The sequence below is a fragment of the Chiloscyllium plagiosum genome, unplaced genomic scaffold (genome assembly GCF_037043375.1).
Source record: "Chiloscyllium plagiosum isolate Xiang-an unplaced genomic scaffold, Cpla_swu_hap1 HiC_scaffold_19, whole genome shotgun sequence".
NCBI lineage: Eukaryota > Metazoa > Chordata > Chondrichthyes > Orectolobiformes > Hemiscylliidae > Chiloscyllium > Chiloscyllium plagiosum.
Window position 1 is genome coordinate 40,459,089 of NW_028270157.1, and position 21,536 is coordinate 40,480,624.

The following is a 21,536-nucleotide window of genomic DNA, read 5'->3' on the forward strand; positions in this document are numbered from 1 at the left end:
GTATTAGTAGAAGATTGAAATAATAAGCAACCATTCCAAAGGCATGAACAGGAATTTAAGCTATTACAAATGATCTTTGGAGCCAACTAGGGTTGTAAATTTTTGCAGAAATTCTGCAGCCTGACCTCCCACCATACCTTTCTGTAATCCTCAGAGAAATGGGCTATTTCCTGCCAAATACTTAATTTCTTTGAGAATTAGATTAGAAGACCCATCAGGAGTTTCATTGCTGGAGAAAGAAACTAATTATGGGCCCAATAAGACAAATGCCTCACTTAAAAAAATCACAGAAACATTGCCTACAATTTTCCTGCCCAATAGTACCAATATGTGACAGAATCTACAGTTTTCCTCTAAGCTGTACATACAGGTCTGCTTCTAGTATGGGGCCATGGAAGACTGTGCTACATGCATTATATGTGTAGCTCCCTACTATTGGTATACAGGATAAATTGTTCCAACAGTAGTTATTCTATATAGTTGTCATCTGTTATTACAGTATGGTCTGCCAATATTAACACTTCTGTGTTCTTGAAATTACTTTGTGAGGTTGCAGGATCTTAATTTTATTATCATTAGACTTTTTGTTTAGTTTACAATGCACTTATCATGACCACGTATCTTTAGTCATACTTGTGTAATTTACTGCACATTTGTTCATAACACCTGAGTTGTGATATTGTACATTCATCTCGAGGGTCATAGAGGTGTACAGCATGAAAACAGATCCTTCGGTTCAATTCATTCATGCCAACTAGATATCCCAATTAATCTAGTCCCATTTGCCAACACTTGGCCCATTTCCCTCCAAACCCTTCCTATTCATGTTGTAATTGTGCCAGCCTCCACCATTTCCTCTAGCAGCTCAGTACATACATATCCAACCCTTTGTGAGAAAATGTTGCCCCTTAGGTCCCTTTTAAATCTTTTCCTTCTCACCTTAAACCTGTGGCCTGTAGTTTTGGACTTCCCTACCCAGGGAATAAGACCTTGGCTATTCACCATAGCTATGTCCCTCATATAAAGTCACACCAGAGCCTCCGATGCTCCAGGGGAAAATAGCCCCAGCCTGTTCAGCCTCTCCCTCGTTCAAACCCTCCAAACCTGGCATCATCCTTGTAAATCCTTTCTATATCGTTAACAATATTGTTTCTGCAGCAGGGAGACCAGGATTGCATGCAGTATTCCTAAAATGGCCTAACCAATGTCCTGTACCAGCAACTCTTATACTCAATGCAATAACCAATAAAGGCAAGCCTACCAAAAACCAGCTTCACTGCTTTGTCTACCTGTGACTCCACCTTCAAGGAATTATGAACTTGCATGCCAAGATCCTTTGTTCAGCAACACTCCCTAAGACCCTAGCATTAAGTGTATAAGTCCTACCCATATGGTTTGCCGTGTGATAATGCACCACATCACATTTACCTAAATTAAACTCCATTTGCCTTGGCTCATCAGCCCATTTGATCACGGTCCTACTGTACTTGGAGTTAGTTAACCTTCTTCACTGTCCATTACACCATTACACTTTTGGTGTCATCTGCAAACTTATGAATAGCTCCTGTTATATTCACATCGGGTTATTTGTATAAATGACAAAAAGTAGTGGACCCAGCACTGATCCTTGCACACACCACTGTTCACAGGCCTCCAGTCTGAGAAACAACTCTCCACCAATGCCCTGTCTCCTATCTTCAAGACAATTTTGTATCCAAATGATTCGCTCTCCCCCTGGATTCCATTGTGATCTAATTTTGCTTACCAGTCTACCATGCAGAACACTATCAACATCCACCACTCTGCCTTCATCAATCTTCCTCATCACTTCTTCAAAAAAACCCAGTCAAGTTAGTGAGACATGATTTCCCACGCACATAGCCATGTTGACTATCCCTAATCAATCCTTGCCTTTCCAGATACATTTGGCAAAGACTTTGCGATAATCCTTTTTATTTTGTGTAGTTTGTTGCAGAGGAGTACTCCTATTGAAATAATAAGTAAAAAGGGAGCGCTCCAATAGTAAGGTGCCTCTAGGCCACAAACTTTCAACACAGTGGAGGCCTGGCTGCTTTCTTTTACTAAGGGGGGAAATTCCCTCTTGTGAGCAGCCACTTTGCTGCGTACCCACTTACACAGGCAGGAGTGGGCCTGAAGGCCTTTATAGCTGAAAAATGTGTTGCTGGAAAAGCGCAGCAGGTCAGGCAGCATCCAAGGAGCAGGAGAGTCGACATTTCGGGCATAAGCCCTTCTTCAGGAATCTGCGGGGTTAGTCGGTTCCGTAGACAGGTGCTGAGGAAGGAGATGTGGCTGTGGTAGCGAGTCTGTTTGAGGACGTGGCTGAAGAGCTTCAGGGCAGAGGAGATGACCTGGGGGGTGCAGTGAGAGAGGGACTCACTGAAATCCTTGTAGAGGGAGAAAGAGAGCTTCTTCAAGGAAGGCATCCTTGCAAGAGGATTCACAGTAGGTTAAAATCAACTAGGAGTAAGTGAGGACTGCAGATACTGGAGATCAGAGCTGAAAAATGTGTTGCTGGAAAAGCGCAGGAGGTCAGGCACCATCCAAGGAGCAGGAGAATCAGCGTTTCTGGCATAAGCCCTTCTTCAGGAAGGCCTTTATAGAATGCTTGGCCTCATGTTGGGTGCCTGCCTGCAGGCAAACTGCCCTTGTGCCCTAATTGCAGTCCACCTCCAAATATACCAAACTGGTTGCTCGGGTGTTAGCTAGGCCAGGTATGCCGTTTTTATCTGTGCTAAGATTTTAGACTCAGGTACAGTGGAAGAATGGCAAAGGATTGTGTGTGACTTGGAGGGGAACTTGAACGTGATGATATTTCTATGCACTTCCTCCTCTTGTCCTTCTGAGTGGTAGAGGACGCTACTTTAGCAGGTGATGTTGGAAAAGCTTTAATTAGTTGTTGAGCTCTTTAAACACTATAGCGTATCAATAATATCCATACTTCCAAAATAATTGGCAGTGGAGCATTTATTAAGGGACACAGTTTATAGATGCAAGTTCTTCCAGGTTTATTTCACCCTGATCTTTCCGTTATCGTGCATTCCCTCATCGCTTTTTCTCCACCATCTGATAAATCTTTCCGGAGATCAGAAATCGAAGTATTGTAGTGCTTCTGCGCTCGGCTTGGTCCTGCACATTTTGCAAAGGCGCTGCCTTGAGGATTTGTTACCGCCAGCAGAATGGGTTGAAGCGCCAGTCTGGTGCGTCGGTGATGTGCTCAGATGGGAAATGTGGAGCTAGCCGGAGGCAGGTGGGGTTCAGTTCCTGTTCTGCGAGCCCAAACATCGAGCCTGTGGACATTAGTACAAAAATCCTTGCCATTTCAGTCTTAGAGATATACAACACGGAAAGAGAGCTACCAGTCCAACTCGAAATAGCTGGATACACATTAAGTTACTGACAAACAGAACTGATCAACAAAGTAATCCTATAGTGGCTTAGTGGTTAGCACGGCTGCCTCACAGCGCTAGGGACCTGGGTTCGATTCTAGATTTGGGCGACCCTCGGTGAGGTGTTTGCACATTCTCCCCATATCTGTGTGGGTTTGCTCTAGTTTCCTCCTCCACGATATGCAGTTTAAGTGAACTGGTCATGCTAAATTGCCTCATGCTCAGAGGGAAATGGGTCCTTACAAACTGTAAGGAATCTAGTTTAAAAAGTTCAGTAGGAAACCTCGTGAACGTTGGGCTAACTTTAAAGGCCAGTTAACGCTGGTGTCTTTTGTGTCAGAGTCGTCTCTGCGATTTCTGAATGATATAAGTTTGCTTCAGCAAGGGTCTGATGCCCCTTTCTGACGGCCGTGAAGATCAATGCCGTGTCCAGTAATGAGCAAATGGAGAGAACATATAGGGGGCGCAGGGGCTGTATGTGTTTAGCCCCTCAGCCAGAGAGCGCCTGTATGACCCTTGTCACGAGAATCGGGCACATCCAGGATTCTTTGTAAAGTCAACCTAGAGAAGAATGCTTCGTGCGTCACTGTGGGTTGGTGTTTGGAACGGGAAATGCTGGCTGCAGTGTGTGTGTGTGTGTGTGTGGAATGTGATTGTTGCACAACCTTCAGTTGATGGCACTTAGCGCCCGCCACTGACCCGCTGGCGGGGAAATGCTGCTCGGAGGAGGCAACAGGCAGGCGGCAGCATGAGGAGGTGCCTGAGCTCGGACACAGCACAGCTCCCAAAGCACCAACTGGCACAGCCGCCGCTCGAGATTTTCAAAAGCGAGAAGATCCTTGTTCGCTGTCGGTGCAGGTTTATTCGTTATAAATAAAAAAAAGATAAATTCACAGGAATCTCCCTCTCACTCTAAACTCGAGGCTGTAACACATTGTGGTTGAAAGTTCTGTGCACACTTTCAACTTTTTTTTCAGTTTGGTGTGAATGTGTTGGATTAATGTTCAATGCAATAACATGGATTTCTGAAATGGAATGCAATCAGAACGGGTAACATTTGGGGTGTTATGTTTGTGACACACACAAACCAGAGTTAAAGATTGCCTTTTTTGATGCAGGGACACCATGATGGGTGGACATTCTGAAGAAGGGAAACTAGAAATCGATCGAAAGATCAAAGTGGACCATGTTCGGAGAAACTTATTCGGCCCCGTTGATCACGAGCAGCTCCAGCAAGATTTTCAGCATTTACTGCGGGCTAACATTGAAGCTGCCGGACAAAAATGGAACTATGACTTCGGTCGGGAAGTTCCATCAGAAGGCACTCTTGAATGGGAAGAACTGAAATGCCATGATGTTCCAGCTTTTTACAGGAGCCGTGTTATCATCAGAGAGAAACACTGGCGTGGGATACAGGAGCCTGCGGTGGACAGGAGGAGCTGTGAGCTGCCAGTGCCTCAGAGCAAGCAGCTCAAAACCCAGGTGACCCCTGAACCCAAGAGAAGGAAACAGACCTACATAACAGGTACAGGACAATTTCTCTTTCATTGCCTGTTCTACCCACTTTTTGCTCATTTTAAATTATAATGTAAGTGCAATTCGCATCGACAGACCAGTCGTTTGTTCCAAGAATATGTTCCAAGGCACAGCAAGTTCTCTCTCTCTCTCTCTGATGCTGCTGCTTTTGTGTAATCTGGCTACATTGAATGTCATCCAGCCAACGCTGGAAAGAGCAAAGAATGTTGTCAGTCTCCACCACTGAGGTTGAGTCTTTGCACCCCCTTCCTCAAAAGGCAGTGTATCAGAATCTGAATATGTTTCAAGCAGAGACCGATAGATTCTTGGGAAGTAAGGAGTTGAAATGTTATTGGCCTTTAAGCAGAAATGTGGATTTGAGATTACAACTGAAAATGTGTTGCTGGAAAAGCGCAGCAGGTCAGGCAGCATCCAAGGAGCAGCAGAATCGACGTTTCAGGCATGAGCCCTTCCTCAGGATTACAATCCAATTTTATTGGATGGCAGAGAAGACTAGAGGGACCAAATGGCCCACTTGCATCTAACGTGTATGTTCCGTAAATGCCAGCAATAGCTCAGTTGGTGATACCTTGATTAGCACAATTGGTTGGATTTGGGATTACATTGGTGCAAGCCACACAGTGTTGAATCCGTGTTTCAGATGCTGTAAATTAAGGAACTGCATCCTTGCCCTGTCCATGGTGGAGGTTATGGCATTGTGGTTTGGACCTGTCGAGTGCATAGAACTTGAGCTGAGCTTGATGGCTTTCAATCCTCCACCCTGTGTAAACTTTAGCTCAGTGAAAACTCTGTTGCTGTTTGCACCACACTTGCTGACCCCTAATTCCCAGTGTTTCAAGATTCAAATTTTTGCCCATATCTTCAGACTTCTCTCTGTTCCCTTTTTAACCTCTTCTCTGCATGAACCTTTCCATATATCTGCGACAGCTACTACTGCAAACATTGCTGTACTGTGTTGGGAGCTATGCCTCCAACCTCCTAGACTTATTCTGGAATTATTTCCCAAATTCTTCTACATATCTTTCTTTTATGACATCTTAAAGTATGATATTGTAAGCAAGCTTTTGGTCAAACTGCCAACAACATGTTTTTTAAAAAAATATAATCCTTGCTTCTCTGTGATGGAGAAAATGAGGACTGCAGATGCTGGGGATCAGAGCTTAAACTTTTTTCTCTGTGATGGATCCTAGAACAGTTTATTTCCATATTAAAGTTCCACAGTCAATAAAATCTCGAAGCAGAAGACCATTTGGTGTATCGAGTCTGGTTTGCCATTCAATCATGGGTGATTGTTTCTTAACCCCATTCTTCTGACATCTCCTTATAACGCATACTAATCAAGAAATTTTATAAATAACAACTTACATTTTATCTAAGTGATAATTGACAGATGTCATTGGAATTGATGGATTGTTGATATATTTCTTGTTATTCATTTTATGATCCCATCAAATAAAAACACTGGGATCATAACATTTTCTGTGACACATCCTGTCATTAAGTACACTGTAATTTGTTATTCTAGTAACTGACTTGGCTTTTGACATGATTAATGCTTATATTTTCCTTCTTATTAAGGACAGGGGCCTCTTTTTTGTATTTTTGAATAGCTACTTTTGCATTTTCATTAGGAAAATTTGAACAACTTGTACATCATTCTTTGATGCAAACTTTGATTTGCATGTTTTCTAATTTCATAATTTCCTTAACAATCAAAAAGAAAATAGGAGCAGAGATATCTTATTTAGTTGCTCTGACATTCAGTATGATCATGGCTCATCATTCAACAAAGTACCTGTTCCTGCCTTCTTCCATGCCCTTTGATCCCTTTAAACATAAGAATTACATCTAATTCTTTCTTTAAATATCCAGTGTTTTGGCCTCAACGGTTTCTATGGTAACAAATTCCACAGGCTCTTCATCCTTTTGGTGAAGAAATTTCTCCTCATCTCAGTCCTAAAATGATCTCGCTTGTATTCTTCGAGTGCGATCTCTGGTTCTGGACTCCCCAGTCATCAGGAGCATGCATCTTTCCTGTGTTTTACTCTAACTAGTCATGTTCAAATTTTATAGGTTTAGAAGAGACCCCTCTTTATTCTTACACTCAGGTGAATATAGTCGTAACCAATCCAGTCACCTTGCGTCAGTCTTACCATCCTGTAAATCAGTCTGGCACACTTTCATTGCACTCCTACCATAGCCATAATATCCCTTCCTCACATAAGGAGACCATAACTGCATACAGTACTCCAGGTGTGGTCTCATCAAGGCATCATACAGCTGCAGCAAGACATCCCTGCTTCTGTACTCACATTCTCTTGCTATAAATTACAATGTACCGTTTGTCTTCTTCACTCCTTGCTGCATGTGCATGCATACTTTCAGCAAATGGTATAGAAGGACTTTTTGGTCTTGCTGCACCTCCCCCTTTCCCAAACTGGCACCATTCAGCTGATAAATCTGCCATTCTGTTTTGGGCAACAAACTGAATAGCCTCGCATTTTACCCACAATACACTTCATCTGCATGCATTTGATCATTCAGTCCACTTGTTAAAATAACAACGAAGCATCCCTGCATGCTCCTCATAGTTCAGCTTCCCATCAAGCTTTATGTTGCCTGCAAATTTAGAGTTATCACATTTAATTCCCTCTTCTAAATCATGAATAGATATTGTGAAAGGCTGGTATCTGAATTCTTATCCCATAGATCCCCAGTGGTCAAAGGCTGCCTTATTGGTGGGTGGGGGGAATGACCCATTTATTCCTGCTTTGTTTCCTGTCTGCCAACCCATTCTCTATCTATCCAATCCCATGCATTTTAATTTTATATTCTAATCTGTTATGTGGGACCTTACTGAATGCCTTCTGAAAGTCTGAGTAAATGGCGTCCACTTACTTCACACTTGTTAACTCTACTAGTTACATCCTCCAAAACTTTCAGTAGATCTGGCAAACATGGTTTTCATTTTAGAAATCTATGTTGACTGTCCAATCCTATCATTGATTTCCAAGTGCTCTGCTATTAAAATATTTTGTAATTGAATTCAGTATTTTCCCTACTGTTAACGTCAGGCTAGCCAGTCTATAATTCAGTTTTCTCTGAACCCGTTTTAGCAAAAATAGTAAATCCATAGGCACTATTCCAGAGTCTAACTTACCCTATTTCTAAACGTAGTGACCTACATTTGTCTCCGCTAATCTTTTTCTCTTCCCATTCAAACTAATTGTAAAAGCTTCAAAGGTTTGTTCCCACAAGCTTACTCATGTACTGTATTTTCCCCACTTAATCAACTCCTTTGTCCTCCTTTGCAAAAATCTAAACTGCTCCTAATCCTCCGGTTTACGGCCTTTTTGGTCAATTTGTATGTCTGTTCCTTGACTCTAATTTCCTTAATTTCTCTTTTTAGTCACTTTTTTCCTATTTTGTTTTTGTGTCCGACATGAATGAACAATAGTTGCATTTTCTCTGTGCACTCTTTCAATGAATGCCATTGACTGTCCACTGTCATCCCTTTAGTAAACATGCACCAATTTATCATAGCTAACTTGCGTCTTATCAGCATAGTTACTTTTATTTAGATTCAGGACCCTCGCCTCAGAATCAAGTACATCACTCTTCACCTTTTTTTTAACGAAGAATTCTATCATATCATTTTTGCTCTTTTCCCGGTCTTGCTCTGCCCCAGAGGCCTTGCATAACCAGCTTGGGAATAAATCCCATTCTCATTGTACGACACCCAGTCTGGGATGTCCAGTTTTCTGAATCATTGTGACAAGAAACCATCTTTGTACAGCATGTTACTAATTTGATTTGCTCAATGTATGTGCAGATTAAAGTTGCCCCTAATTGCATCTGTACCTTTCTTGCTTGTATCGCTAATTTCCTGTTTGTATATTTTCCTGCAGCACAAATGCTGGACATCCAACTGTCAATTTGTTTCCATTAACCACTTGATAGTCCAATAGTTGCCTATGTAATTTTGAAGACCAGGCTTTATTAGCATTCAGGAGGCAGGTAATGGACAGAAAACACGAGCCATGTTTAACTCATTGGTCGTGAAGTTTGAAACATGGGCATGAGGATTCAATCTCAAGAGGTGCACAGTAACCAATACACATAATAACAAACTCAGTAGTATGTATCACAGCCTAATTTTTATTTTTGATGGCTACATCGTTGTTCCTGGACTTCAGTCCTGATTCCCCACTCCCAGACCTTGGCTAAATAGCCCCTTCTCCTGACTTGCTGGACCTTTGGTCTTTCTATTCCCCTGACTGTCTCATTTCCAGCTTACCTTTATACCCATGACTGCGTCGCCAAATGCCAGGCTAATGTCACTTACAAGTTCGCTGATGACACCACCATAGTCAGTCGAATCTCAGATGGCAACAAAACAGACTATAAACGGGAGGTGGAAGACTTTGAAAAAATGGTGCACTGAGAACAACCTAGCTCTCAATGCTGGCAAAACCAAGGAACTCATTATTGACTTTTGGCGGGATGTTACTCTTGCCCCCTTACACATTAACAGCACAGAGGTGGAACGAATGGAGAGGGTCAAGCTCCTGGGAGTGGTCATCCACAACAAGCTTTCTTGGACTCTTCACGTGGATGCACTGGTTACAAAGGCCCAACAACATCTCTTCTTGCTCATGCAGCTGAGAAATTTTGGCATGACGGCGAATACCTTTGCCAACTTTTATAGGTGCGCCATCAACAGCATTCTGTCTGGATGTATCACTACCTGGTATGACAACTGTACCATTCAAGATCGGAGATGGTTACAGAGAGTGGTGAACTCGGCCCAGACAATCTCCATCTACCAGGCCCACTGTAAAGGAAAGGCCGCCAGCATTCTCAAAGATCCATCCCACCCTGGCCATGTTTTTCTACAAGTTTTACCATTGGGGAGAAGGTACAAAAGCCTGAACACACACACACCAGTCAGTTTCGTAACAGTTTCCACCCTACTGTTGTTAGAATACTGAATGGACTCACAAACTCTAAACATTCACCTGTACCTGTGTTTTTGTTTTTGCTGCTGTTTACCTATTATTTACTTATCGAAGCTCCTTAACTCTATGATCTCCCTGTACTGCTCGCAAGACAAAGCTTTTCACTGTGTCTTGGTACACGTGACAATAAATTGAATTTAATTCACCTACCTGCTTTGTGCATGTATAATCACTAGCTGTTTCTCTTGATTCAGTATATCACCAGCAAACATGGGAGTGAACTACCCTATTGATTTGGCCGAGACAGAAGAATTATGGTGGCCATGGCTATAGCAGGAACTAGGCAGCCAATATTTCTCCACTAGCATTAGGGAACTATTTCCGTGTTGGCTTCAAAACCTCCCCATTCAAAACCAAAAAATCAGTTACAGTTTGTACTTCAATTCCATACTGTGACTCTATGACTCTAAATTTGAAATATAAAATGGTTTTTATTTTCATTCTCAAATCACCGTTGATAAATTTGAAATCACTGCCCAAATGTAGCCTCTTTGGTGTAAAGTTTCAAAGCCTCTGTCTCAACATTGCAATGGTGTTCTCTTAGCTGCTGTGCTACCAATAGAGTCTAGCCTGTGTAAATTTCCTCAATGCATAAAGCACTTCCACTTCCAATTCAATTTTCAAGTATAATGTATCATTCAAAAACATTATTTGCATTTCTTGTTGCTATTTCAAAAACAGCAGAAGTAAAAACTACTTATAGAGAAAAAATAAATTAACTTAAGAGATATGCCGCAGCATTCATAGCATTATTAAAATTCCTTCACCTGCAAAAGCTTGCAATATGTAATAGAATAATTTGTTTTACAAAATAAATCAGTTTTAGTTTGGGGATTTTTAAATATTTTGGAACATGGCATTCGGTAATGACACTGTATCCCACACTTGTATAATAAATATTATAAATGGCAGTAATAAACTTGTACTTCGAGTGCTTTTTAAAAAGAAAACTGGAAACTGTGGTCACAAACCTTCTTAAACAATGTGATCCAAAGCCTCTCTTAACTAAACAGACAAGGTCTTTACCCTGGGCTGGGGGAGTCCAGAACTAGAGGGCATAAGTTTATGGTGAGAGGGGAAAGATTTAAAAGGGACCTAAGGGGCAATATTTTCATGCAGAGGGTAGTTTATGTATGGAAAGAGCTGCCAAAGAAGTGGTGGAGGCTAGTACAATTGCAACATTTAAAAGGCATCTGGATAGGTACATGAATAGGAAGGGTTGGAGGGATATGGGCCAAGCCCTGGCAAATGGGACTACATTAATTTGGGATATCTTGGCGGCATGAATGAGTTGGACCAAAGAGGCTGTTTCCATGCTGTACATCTCTATGACTATGATTATTTTTAAGCATAGAGTATCTGGTTAAACCAATTTGGACTATCTGAGGTTAGTTTTCATTTGTACCAACATTTTCCTTAAGTAGCTCTTTTATTATTTCTGCAGATTACAACCTTACTCTTATGATTTGTGAAACCACTTTTATTAAATCTAAAAGTTTGAATAAAGTCCGTTAAACAACAAATAATACATTTATTACAAAAATACATGAATACTGGAAGGGATCAGTAACAAACTTGAAGCCCAGCTGTTTAGCAGATACTGTTTAGTAGCTTTAACAGTATGTATGACAGAGAAGCATTTCTCCCCAGACCTTATCTCTATCAACTCGGTGTAAAAGAGAGGAGAACAAGAGCAAAAAGGAAGAAGCATGATAACAAAAAATGGCTTTCCCAGGTTGAGGCTAGCCCATTGCTCTTAAGCTGTACTGATGCCTGTGATGTCTCCAAATGCAGGATATTCAACTGCAAACTTTGTTGTAGTGGAGCACTCTGCTTGTGTTCCAAGAAGGGGCTCTTATAATGCAATGGTAGTATCCCTACCTCTTGACCAGAAACAATTTGTTCAATCCAGAGGTGTGTCATAGCATGTCTGGACAGGTTGATTAATGACCTCCTATAGGTGGAAGCTGAGAGCTCTTGTGGCACAGTGATAGTGTCCCTATCTCAAAGCCAAAAAGATCAAAACACAGGTAACTTAGTTGTAGAGGATAAAGGAGAGAAATAGCATTGCTGAGTAAGTGAGGAAGGCATGTTTAGTGGTGCGTAAACGCCTCTCTGCATATTAAAAAGAACAAAATTCAGAACAGGATTTTTTGAATAATGTTTCAACAGAAAGGATTTAGCAAAATTCATTACCTTTTTAAATGTAGACTTTTAACAAAGTTGTATTTACACAAGTTTAAAGAAAAAAGCCGTGATTCAGAAAATGGTTCCATTTCCAATTCTCCTGCATCTGCCTGTTGTGGCTAAAGCTTTCAAAACTTTAAGCTAAAGGCTAGGTCTTTACTAATTGTCCAGACATGAAATTTAAAAGTTGAACAAATTTGTTTAAAATTTATGGCCACGGGAGGGTTAAAAACTGGTAGATTTAAAGAACTGAGGCTGAAAGCTGGCATTTTGCAGAAGGAAGAAGAGGTGTGAGGCCCAAGTTAAATGTATTTAAGGATTATGTTACACAGGGTGTTACAAGTGTTATTTTAATAAATTGAGGCTTGAAAGTCATTTTCACACGTTTATGGTGTTATACATTGTGCTTTACAAATAAATGATTATAATTAGCTTTTAATTAAAAACAAAGTGCTGGGGATATTCAGATCTGACAGCATCTGTGGAGACAAATATAGTTAACGTTTTGAGTCCACTGACTCTGCTCTGGAATTGAAGATTACACTGCATGGTTTCAGGTCTCTAGCATCTTCAATATTTTGCTTTTAATCACCTTACTCGAAAACATAAGTATTATTTAACTGGATGTAGGTGTGCTCACTGAGCTGAAAGGTATGTTTTCAGATGTTTTGTCACCATACTAGGTAACCTCATCAATGAGTCTCCAAATGAAGCACTGCTGGTATGGCCCACTTTCTGTTTGTGTTTAGGTTTCATTGGGTTGGTGATGTCATTTCCTGTTCTTTTTCTCGGGGGTGGTAAATATGATCCAAGTCAATGTGTTCGTTGATAGAGTTCCGGTTGGAATGCCATGCTTCTAGGAATTCTCGTGTGTGTCTCTGTTTGGCTTGTCCTAGGATAGATTTATTGTCCAAGTCGAAGTGGTGTCCGTCGTCATCTGTATGTAAGGATACTAGTGGGTTGTCTTTTTGTGTCTAGTTGATATTCATGTATCCTGGTGGCTATTTAACTGCTACAGAGCATCTAGAAGCAACTTGAAACTTGATTCAATACTACATGTCATTCTAGCCTTTCTAAGCTGCTTGATGAGCCCATAAGATCTGAATTAGATTGTTTGAGGACAACCACAAGTAGTGATATTTTGCCATGATCACAGTCAATGGTAAATTGTAGAAGTGGTTGTGATTGTGGCCATTCCTGTAGAGTTCAGTATTTGTTTCACTGTTTATTCTGGTTTTTCCATCTCCACATCCCAAAAGCACCGTGCTTAGTTTCTACAGTTAGGATGATAGCAGGTGGTAAGACTGCTGGGCTAATAATTCAGAGGCCTAGATAAATCCTTCAAAGAGGAGAGTTCAAATCCTTTCTGCTGAAGGGAATTATTATTTAATTATGAAATATGGACTTAAGATGCTTGTTTCACTTTAATATTGTTCATGAAGGTATTGGGCTGTTGTAAAAACCTATCTGGTTCACTATGTCAAGACTTCTGTAGTCCTTACCTGTTCTGGCCTGAGTTTTCAGATCCAAATTAATGTGGTCACTGCTCTCTGATATGGCCTTCCATGCCACTTTGTTTGTAAGTGGCTCTCCACAATCCTAAAGGACAGTTAGAGATGGACAATAATAGCACTCAAATCCCAAGAGCAAATTTTGAAAAATATTCCAGGCACTATTGTCACTAATGTCTTTTATTCTGAACTTCAGAACTCCCTCTGCTCACTGTTTAATTTCCACTTGTCACACACCTATCCTTAAATTATTTTTTTGAAAATGTACTCATTGGTCGTGGCTGGGCCAATGTGTATTGCCTATCCCTAGTTGCCTTTTTGAACCACTGCAAACCATTTGTTGTAGGTGAACCCGTAATGCCATTAGGGAGGGGGTTTTAGGATATTGACCCAGTGAAAGTAAAGAAACAGCAATATATTCCAAGTTATGACAGTTGCAACTTGTAAGAGAACTTGCAGGTAGTGATGTATCTACTGCCTTTGTCCTTCTAGATGATAGTGGTTGTGGATTTGGAAGATCTGTGGAGCCTTGAAGAAGTTCTGTGGTATGTCGTGTAGATAGTACACATTTACTGTTACTACAATTTATAGAGTTATAAAGATGTACAACACGAAAATGGACCCTTCAGTCCAACTCATACATGCTGACCAGATATCCCAAATTAATGTAATCCCATTTACCAGCATTTGGCCAAATCCCTCTAACCTTCCTCAGTGGTGACAATAATGAATATTTGTGGATGTGATGCCAATCAAGTATTCTGGTTTATTCTGGATATTGTCAAGTTTGTTTTTGAGTGTTTTTCAAGCAGCACTCATCTAGACAAGTGGGAAGTTATATAAGTTTGTCTCTGCAAGATTCCTAGCCTCTGATTAGGTCTACCCTAGAACTTTGTTGGAAATGATTCCTGGACCACTTGCTGAAATATTTGTATCATTGGTAGCCACAGATGAGGTGCCGGAAGACTGGAGGTTGCTATTTAAGAAAAGTGGTAAGGAAAAGCCACAGAACTGTAAATCGATGAGTCTGACATTACTGGTGGGCAAGTTGGAGGGACTCCTAAGGTACAGGATTTACATGTATTTGAAAGGTAAGAACTAATTATGGATAGTTAACATGGCTTTGTGTGTGGGAAATCATGTCTCACTAAATTAATTGAGTTTTTTGAAGAAGTAATCAAGAGGATTGATGAGGGTAGAGTGGTGGACATTATCCATTTGGACTTCAGTAAGGTGTTCGACAAGGTTCCACATGGTAGACTGGTTAGTAAGGTTAGATCACATGGCATGTAGGGAGAACTAGCTATTTGGATACAAAACTGGTTTGAAGGTAGGAGACCGTGGTTGGTGGTGGAGGGTTGTTTTTCGGACTGGAGACCTTTGACTAGTGGCGTGCCGCAATGATTGGTGCTGGGTCCATTGCTTTTTTGTCATTTGTATAAGTGGTTTGGATGTGAACATAGGAAGCATGGTTAATAAATTTGCAGATGATACCAAAATTGGTGGTGTAGTGGACAGCCAAGGAAGTTACCTCTGAGTATAATGGAATCTTGATCAGATGGGCCGAGGAGTGGCAGATAGGGTTTCGTTTAGATAAATGTGAAGTTCCAGATTTTGGAAAGGCAAATCAGGACAGGACCTGTAGACTTAATGGTAAGATCCTGGGGAGTGTTGCTGAACAAACAGACCTTGGAGTGCAGGTTCATAGTTCCTTGAAAGTAGAGTTGCAAGCAGACAGGATAGTGATGAAGGCATTTGGTATGCTTGCCTTTATTGACCAGCGCATTGAGTATAGGAGTTTGGAGGTCATGTTATGGCTATACAGTATGTGTTTAGGCCACTTTTTGAATACCGCATTTAATTCTGGTCTCCCTCTTAGGAAGGATGTTGTGAAACTGGAAATGGTGCAGAAAAAATTTACAAGGATGTTGCCAGGGTTGGAGGGTTTGAGCTATAGGGAGAGGCTGAATAGGCTGGGGCTATTTTCCCTGCAGCATCAGAGGTTGAGGGGTGACCTTATAGACGTTTGTAAAATCATGCGGGGCATGGATAGGGCAAATCGTCAAGGTCTTTTCCCGAGGTTAGTGGAGTCAAAAATGAGAGGATATAGGTCTAAAGTGAGAGAGGAAAGATTTAACATGGACCTAAGGGGAAACCTTTCATGCAGAGGGTGGTGCATGCATGGAATGATCTGTGAGAGGAAGTGGTGGAGGCTGGTACAAATGCAACATGTACAAGGCACCTGGATGGGTCCCTGAGTTCAGAGGGAAGATGGTTGGGCCTAGGACACCACATTGACGAACTCCTGGAGCTGAGATGACTGATCTCCAGCAATGACCGTACACCCACCCCCCAGTCCTGAAGAAGGGTTACACCCGAAACATCAACTTCTCCACCTGCTGATGCTGCCTGGCTTGCTGTGTTCTTCCAGCCTCCTGCATGTCTACCTTGGATTACAGCATCTGCAGTATTTCATCCATAACCAACTTCTTTTAGGCTAGGAATGTCTCCAACCAGTGGAGAGTTTTCTGTTGACTCCTTTTTTAATAGGGCTTTTCAATGCCGCATTCTGTCAAATGTGGCCTTGTTGTCAAGGTCATTAACCCTCATCTCACTTGAAAATTGAAATCAGTCAGTGTTCATTCCATGGAAATATTTAAACCATGTTAACATTTTTTTTTGAAGATTTAATATAGTATACTGGGAAATAGGATTCGTATAGCTTGATGTTTGTTAGTCGGCCTAGACTATGTTGTATAATGGACTCTATGCTCCAGATTTGCATCCAACTGGGTAAAGGTTTCTGAACTCAGAGACTGGAAATGCTTGTAAGATGATCTTGAACTAGATGCCAAAACTAAAAGCTCACTTAATTCTAGAATAATGCAGTTTATAGCTATTGTAAATAAATGTTAAAGTCTTGGCTGCAGTTTTACAAAATATTAAATATGTGGCATATTCATCCCATTCAAATAAGTAAAGATTGACATTAGGATACTCACTTCAACCTGTCCAAATTTGCCAGTAAATACAAATCTGCTGTCAATGAAACTAGCTTCTACAGAATACAAGATTTTTAGATTATAGTTCCTCCATTTCCAGGTTGAGTCCAAGACAATCAAGTCGACAGCTTCAACCAACTAATCTATTAAAATCTGGGGAAAATTGTTTTTCAAAGATTTATTTTCACCAGTCTATACTCTGGTTGCATGTTATATTGTTGTAAACTTGTTGTAATGAAGGTGAAATCATTTTAAAAACTAATTTTCGAGGCCTAGCTTGAGTATTTCTTAAAATTGAATCTGTAAAGCTTTTCGCATGATTGGTTAATCTTTGATCATCTGTTACCTAATTTAATTACATTCTTCATTGGATTCTGATCATAGTGAGAATCTGACACATGTTGTCAGTAAAGCTTTGGTATAATAGTGACTGTAAATGTTTACACTTATGAAGAACTGCTTTTGGATCCTAAACAGCCATAGGTTTTGCCAGCCAGTTATTGTCAAATGTAATTCAAATCTACAACCACTGAGAGAGGATAATTTTGCTAAAGATTATTTAGCCAAAAGACTCATGAATGAGATTTGGATAGTGCTTCTTATCCCCTCATTCCAGATTCTGTTACGTGAGTTTGAGTATAAAAGAACTTTTGAATGCACTTTTTACAAGTTCGATGATGTTATGACTAAATTCATGTGTCCACTAATCACTTGGTAGTATTGAACTTTGAATATTACTGTGAGGCAGAGACTTGTCACCCAATGCTTTTCACCTTGTACTGGTTAGGAAAAATACAAGAAATTCAAATGATTACAACAATTTATACAGAAGAATAACCTTGTTGATTGGTTGGCATTTATCTTGATGAGTGGAAGACAATCTTGTACATGTCTCCCTTTTCAGCAATATGATTGCTGTTAATTAGGAACGAGAAAGAGACAGCAAATCTACCACCCTCCAAATGTTCACATGTATTAACACCTCTGTTCTTGATGTCAAAAAGGGTTCTCAATTTCTAGGCATTTGTTCTTGTTATTTAAAAAAAACTTTAGGAACTCTTCCATGAGTTTAATCCATGTTTTGTCCAGCTGATGGCACTACTAGACAAATCAAATCCCAGAATGAGACCTGACTTGATAGATCTCTTTTTTTTATAACTTTAGTTAACATGATGCTCAGTCACTCAAACGTCACATGAGGCTGCAAAGTTTCCTTAACAACAGCAAAGAAATTTATAGCACAAAGAGCTAAGTAAAAACCAAGCTATCCAAATATAAAATATAATTAAAGAAGTCTTAAAACATAGTGCCAGAAACCAGTCAAAACTATCTGTTTTTAGAGATTCAAATCCATTGTAATTACACTCCATCTTAGGATTCTAATTAACCAAATCCCAAAAAGTCTCCGGCAAAGATAAAATCTGTGGAGACAATTTGAAAATTTTCCAAATTTTCCAACATGAGCTCTTCCTGAGTTTCTTCCTGAGCTGGAGTTTTCTTAATCTTAATAATCTTCAGTTTTCTTACCAATCAATCCTGGTTTATAAGTTGCACAAACTAAACTTTTCAACTGAGCTGACTGAGTTTTCCTTGAACTGTCCTGTACTCCTTTTTAAGATATAACTATATAAGAGATAACTAACCTTGTCTTTTAGCCCAGTCAGGTCTCCTCTGAACTACCATAAAAACATTCAATCTCTGATTACAATTTAGAAAACAATCATTAATTAATTAATTAATTAATCTTTTTACTCTACCTACCACATAACATAAACAACTTTTTATTAACTCCACAAGACCTGCAACATCTTGCTTTCTGAGCAATGTTGTTTGGGTCACTGCTGCGGAAGGCCTTTCTGTGCTTGTTTTTTTTTAAAAGGCAAAGTAATCAACATTCATCTACAATTTTGAAACCTCAACTCCAAAAGCTTTATTAAGTTATATCACACCATAGAACAATACGTTCTGAATTTTTGACTTTAAAGGTGCTGAGTTTTTAAACCACTTCTCAATGACTACATTCAATTCGACTATTTTCAAGACTTTTTTAAAAAAATTATTCCAAACATCAAAATTAAACAAAATAACGAAGATGTTGGAAATTTGAAAAAAGAAACTGGAAATACTGCATCTGTGGACAAAGTTAACATTTCAGGTTAGTGACTTAAAACATTGGCGGAATTTTCTTAATTTGGACTTTGCACAACAGGAACAACTACAGTTTCAATCTTCTGTAAAGTGGCCATATAATAGTCCATCTCAAAGAATTGTTGTCCAATTAGGAGGAGGTGGGATATTGACTCAGTGACCCTTCCTACTGCACGCAGCCTTCATTCTTCCTGTGCAGCAGTTGTGCTGCTGAAGGAATATAGGAAAAAGTAGAAATGTTGAGAGGCCTGATCAATCAGATGGGAATGGTCTGACTGTATTATCCCCAGCTCTACTGGGAACTTCAGTCTCTACAGCTCATCAAGCAATTGCATACTTCTACCAGCAGAAGATATCAGAGTTGTCTTGTTCTAACCTTGAAAGGCAAAAGATCTTGAACTCTCACTACTCAGTTCTCCCATGCAGCCTCCTGCTGAGTCACCAAGATGGTCACACAGCGTGGAGCTCATGGAATACTGAGAAAATTGAAATATCAGCAGAATGTTGCTGTAAGTTGCTTAATTAGCCCTTCAGTTCATTTCCTACTGCTTCTGGACAGATCACCTCTTTCAGCCCCTTGGAAAACCTGCAGGAGGTGCAAACGTATTAAAAACAATCTGAGTGTTTTTTTTACTTACTGCCTTTGCAATACCACACAGACTAACTCCTGCTCTCAGCACACACACCCAACATAAACTGTGTTTTTATCCTATTTCTGTCACATTTTCTGATTTTATTATTTCGAGTTTTCTGCATTACTTCATTTCTGTGGTAGATGTCACTGTTGTCTGCTACTTCCCCAGCTTAGATGACACTTTTGGGCCCAATTTCATATCTTGAAAGGTAAGTTAACGAACACTCAAAACCTTTTGATTGCTTTTACTGAGGCCCCTCACTGTCAATGGCCTACACTGGGCCTGCTTCTTTTATTGTTGACTTTGTCTCATTTATTCTTCGTCAGTCCGCTGGACATCGACAGCTCCCCCATGGAGATTGTGAAGAGCACCAAATTTCTTGGTGTACACCTGGCAGAGAATCTCACCTGGTCCCTCTGCACCAGTTCCATAGCCAAGAAAGCCCAGCAGCATCTCTACTGTCCGTGCAGGCTGAGGAAAATTCACCTCCCACCTCCCCATCCTCACCACATTCTACAGAGGGTTCATTTAGAGTATCCTGAACTGCTGCATCACCATTTGGCTCGGGAATTGTACCGTCTCAGATCATAAGACCCTACAACAAATAGTGAGGACAGCTGAGAGGATCATCAGGGTTTCCCTTCCCTCCATTTCAGCCATGCATTCTACACGTTGCGTCCATAAGGCTAAGAGCATTGTGGGAGACCCCACACACCCCTCACTCAAACTCTTCTCCCTCCTGCCATCTGACAGAAGGTACCGGAGCATACGGTCTCTCATGGTCAGACTATGCAACAGTTTCTTCCCCCAGATCATCAGGCTTCTTAACGTAGTATGATCGGACTCTTTCCCATCTGAAATTCTTTTGTATTGCTGCTAGAAAAATGTCTATCATTCATCATTCTACTGTTACACTGAAACTTGCGTGTTTTGCACTTCTTATGCACTTTGTGCTGTGTACAATTGTATAGTTTCTGCTGCCCATGTAGCACCCTCGGTACTGGAGGAACACTGTCTCGTTTTTACAGTATCAGTTGTGTATGATAGAAATGGCAAATAAAAGCTACTCTACTCTACTCCATTTGGTTCTCACCTTATTTCCCTTAACTGTCTGTTGTGCTCCTTTCTCCCTCTGAACTCTTGCTTCTGTGCATTTAAGGTATTGGCCCTAGTTAGTTCCCACAGACTGCTGCATCTCCATGACTTTTAGACTGATATTGACTTCCTCCTGATATATGCAAATTGTTTCCAGTTTGTATGTCATTTAAAGGAAATAGACTATTTTTAGACTAATTAAGTATTTATGGTTGGGTCACAAGTGAGGATTGGAGGAAGTAGATGGGGGGAGGTGGATAATGGAAATGGAGAGGATTAGTGTAACAAATGGGATGATGGAAGAATCAGGAGGAAAAGGGCATAGAGTGAATATTGGTGAAAAGGAAACTGTATGGAAAGAGAAAGAAGATAGGGAAACTATTTGCTGGCGGGATTAAACCTTCATTCATTCATGTTGCTAACTTGTAAACCTGTAAACCTTATCCATAGCTGGAAAGTCACATTGCAGTTAGGTAGCAGTGTGTCCTGACCTCAACACTCAAAAATGTGGCAAAAATCATAAAAACTTCCTTTTTGGTAAATGTCAATTACTTGACACTAAGCTGGTACTTGTAACTTATCAACTTGCTGTTTACCTCGGATTATAAAAATGATTGAAGGAGAAAATTAGACAGGAGAAAGTGAGGACTGCAGATGCAGGAGATCAGAGTCAAAAAGTGTGGTGCTGGAAAAGCACAGCTGGTCAGGCAGCATCCAAGGAGCAGGAGAATCAACATTTTGAACATAAGCTTTTCATCAGGAGGTGGAGGGCAAAGAGATAAATGAATGTGGGGTGGGGCTGAGAGGAGGGTAGCTCGGAATGCGATAGATGGATGAAGGTGGGAGGGGCGGTGATGGTAATAGGTCAGAGTGGAGGGTGGAGCGGATAGGTGGGATGGAAGATGGACAGGTAGGATAGTTCAAGAGGGTGGTGTCGAATTGGAGTGTTGGATCTGGGATAAGGTATCAGGAGGGGAGATGAAAAAACTGGTGAGAT

General features: G+C 40.6%; 1 protein-coding gene across 6 annotated transcripts in view; it reads left to right on the plus strand.

The window, feature by feature from the left end:
- LOC122559649 (cyclin-dependent kinase inhibitor 1-like) overlaps positions 1–21,536 on the plus strand; it is a 79,884-nt gene that overhangs the window by 48,032 nt on the left and 10,316 nt on the right. For 3 of the 6 annotated variants that reach the window (XM_087997245.1, XM_087997246.1, XM_043709468.2), the window contains one exon: positions 4,526–4,932. In XM_087997245.1, coding sequence (XP_087853371.1) covers positions 4,533–4,932 — 400 coding nt within the window. In that variant the 5' untranslated portion in view covers positions 4,526–4,532. Of the gene's footprint in view, positions 1–4,102; positions 4,266–4,525; positions 4,933–8,851; positions 10,871–21,536 lie in introns of those variants that run through there. The other 3 variants (XM_087997244.1, XM_043709469.2, XM_087997243.1) reach the window with 3 other exon arrangements.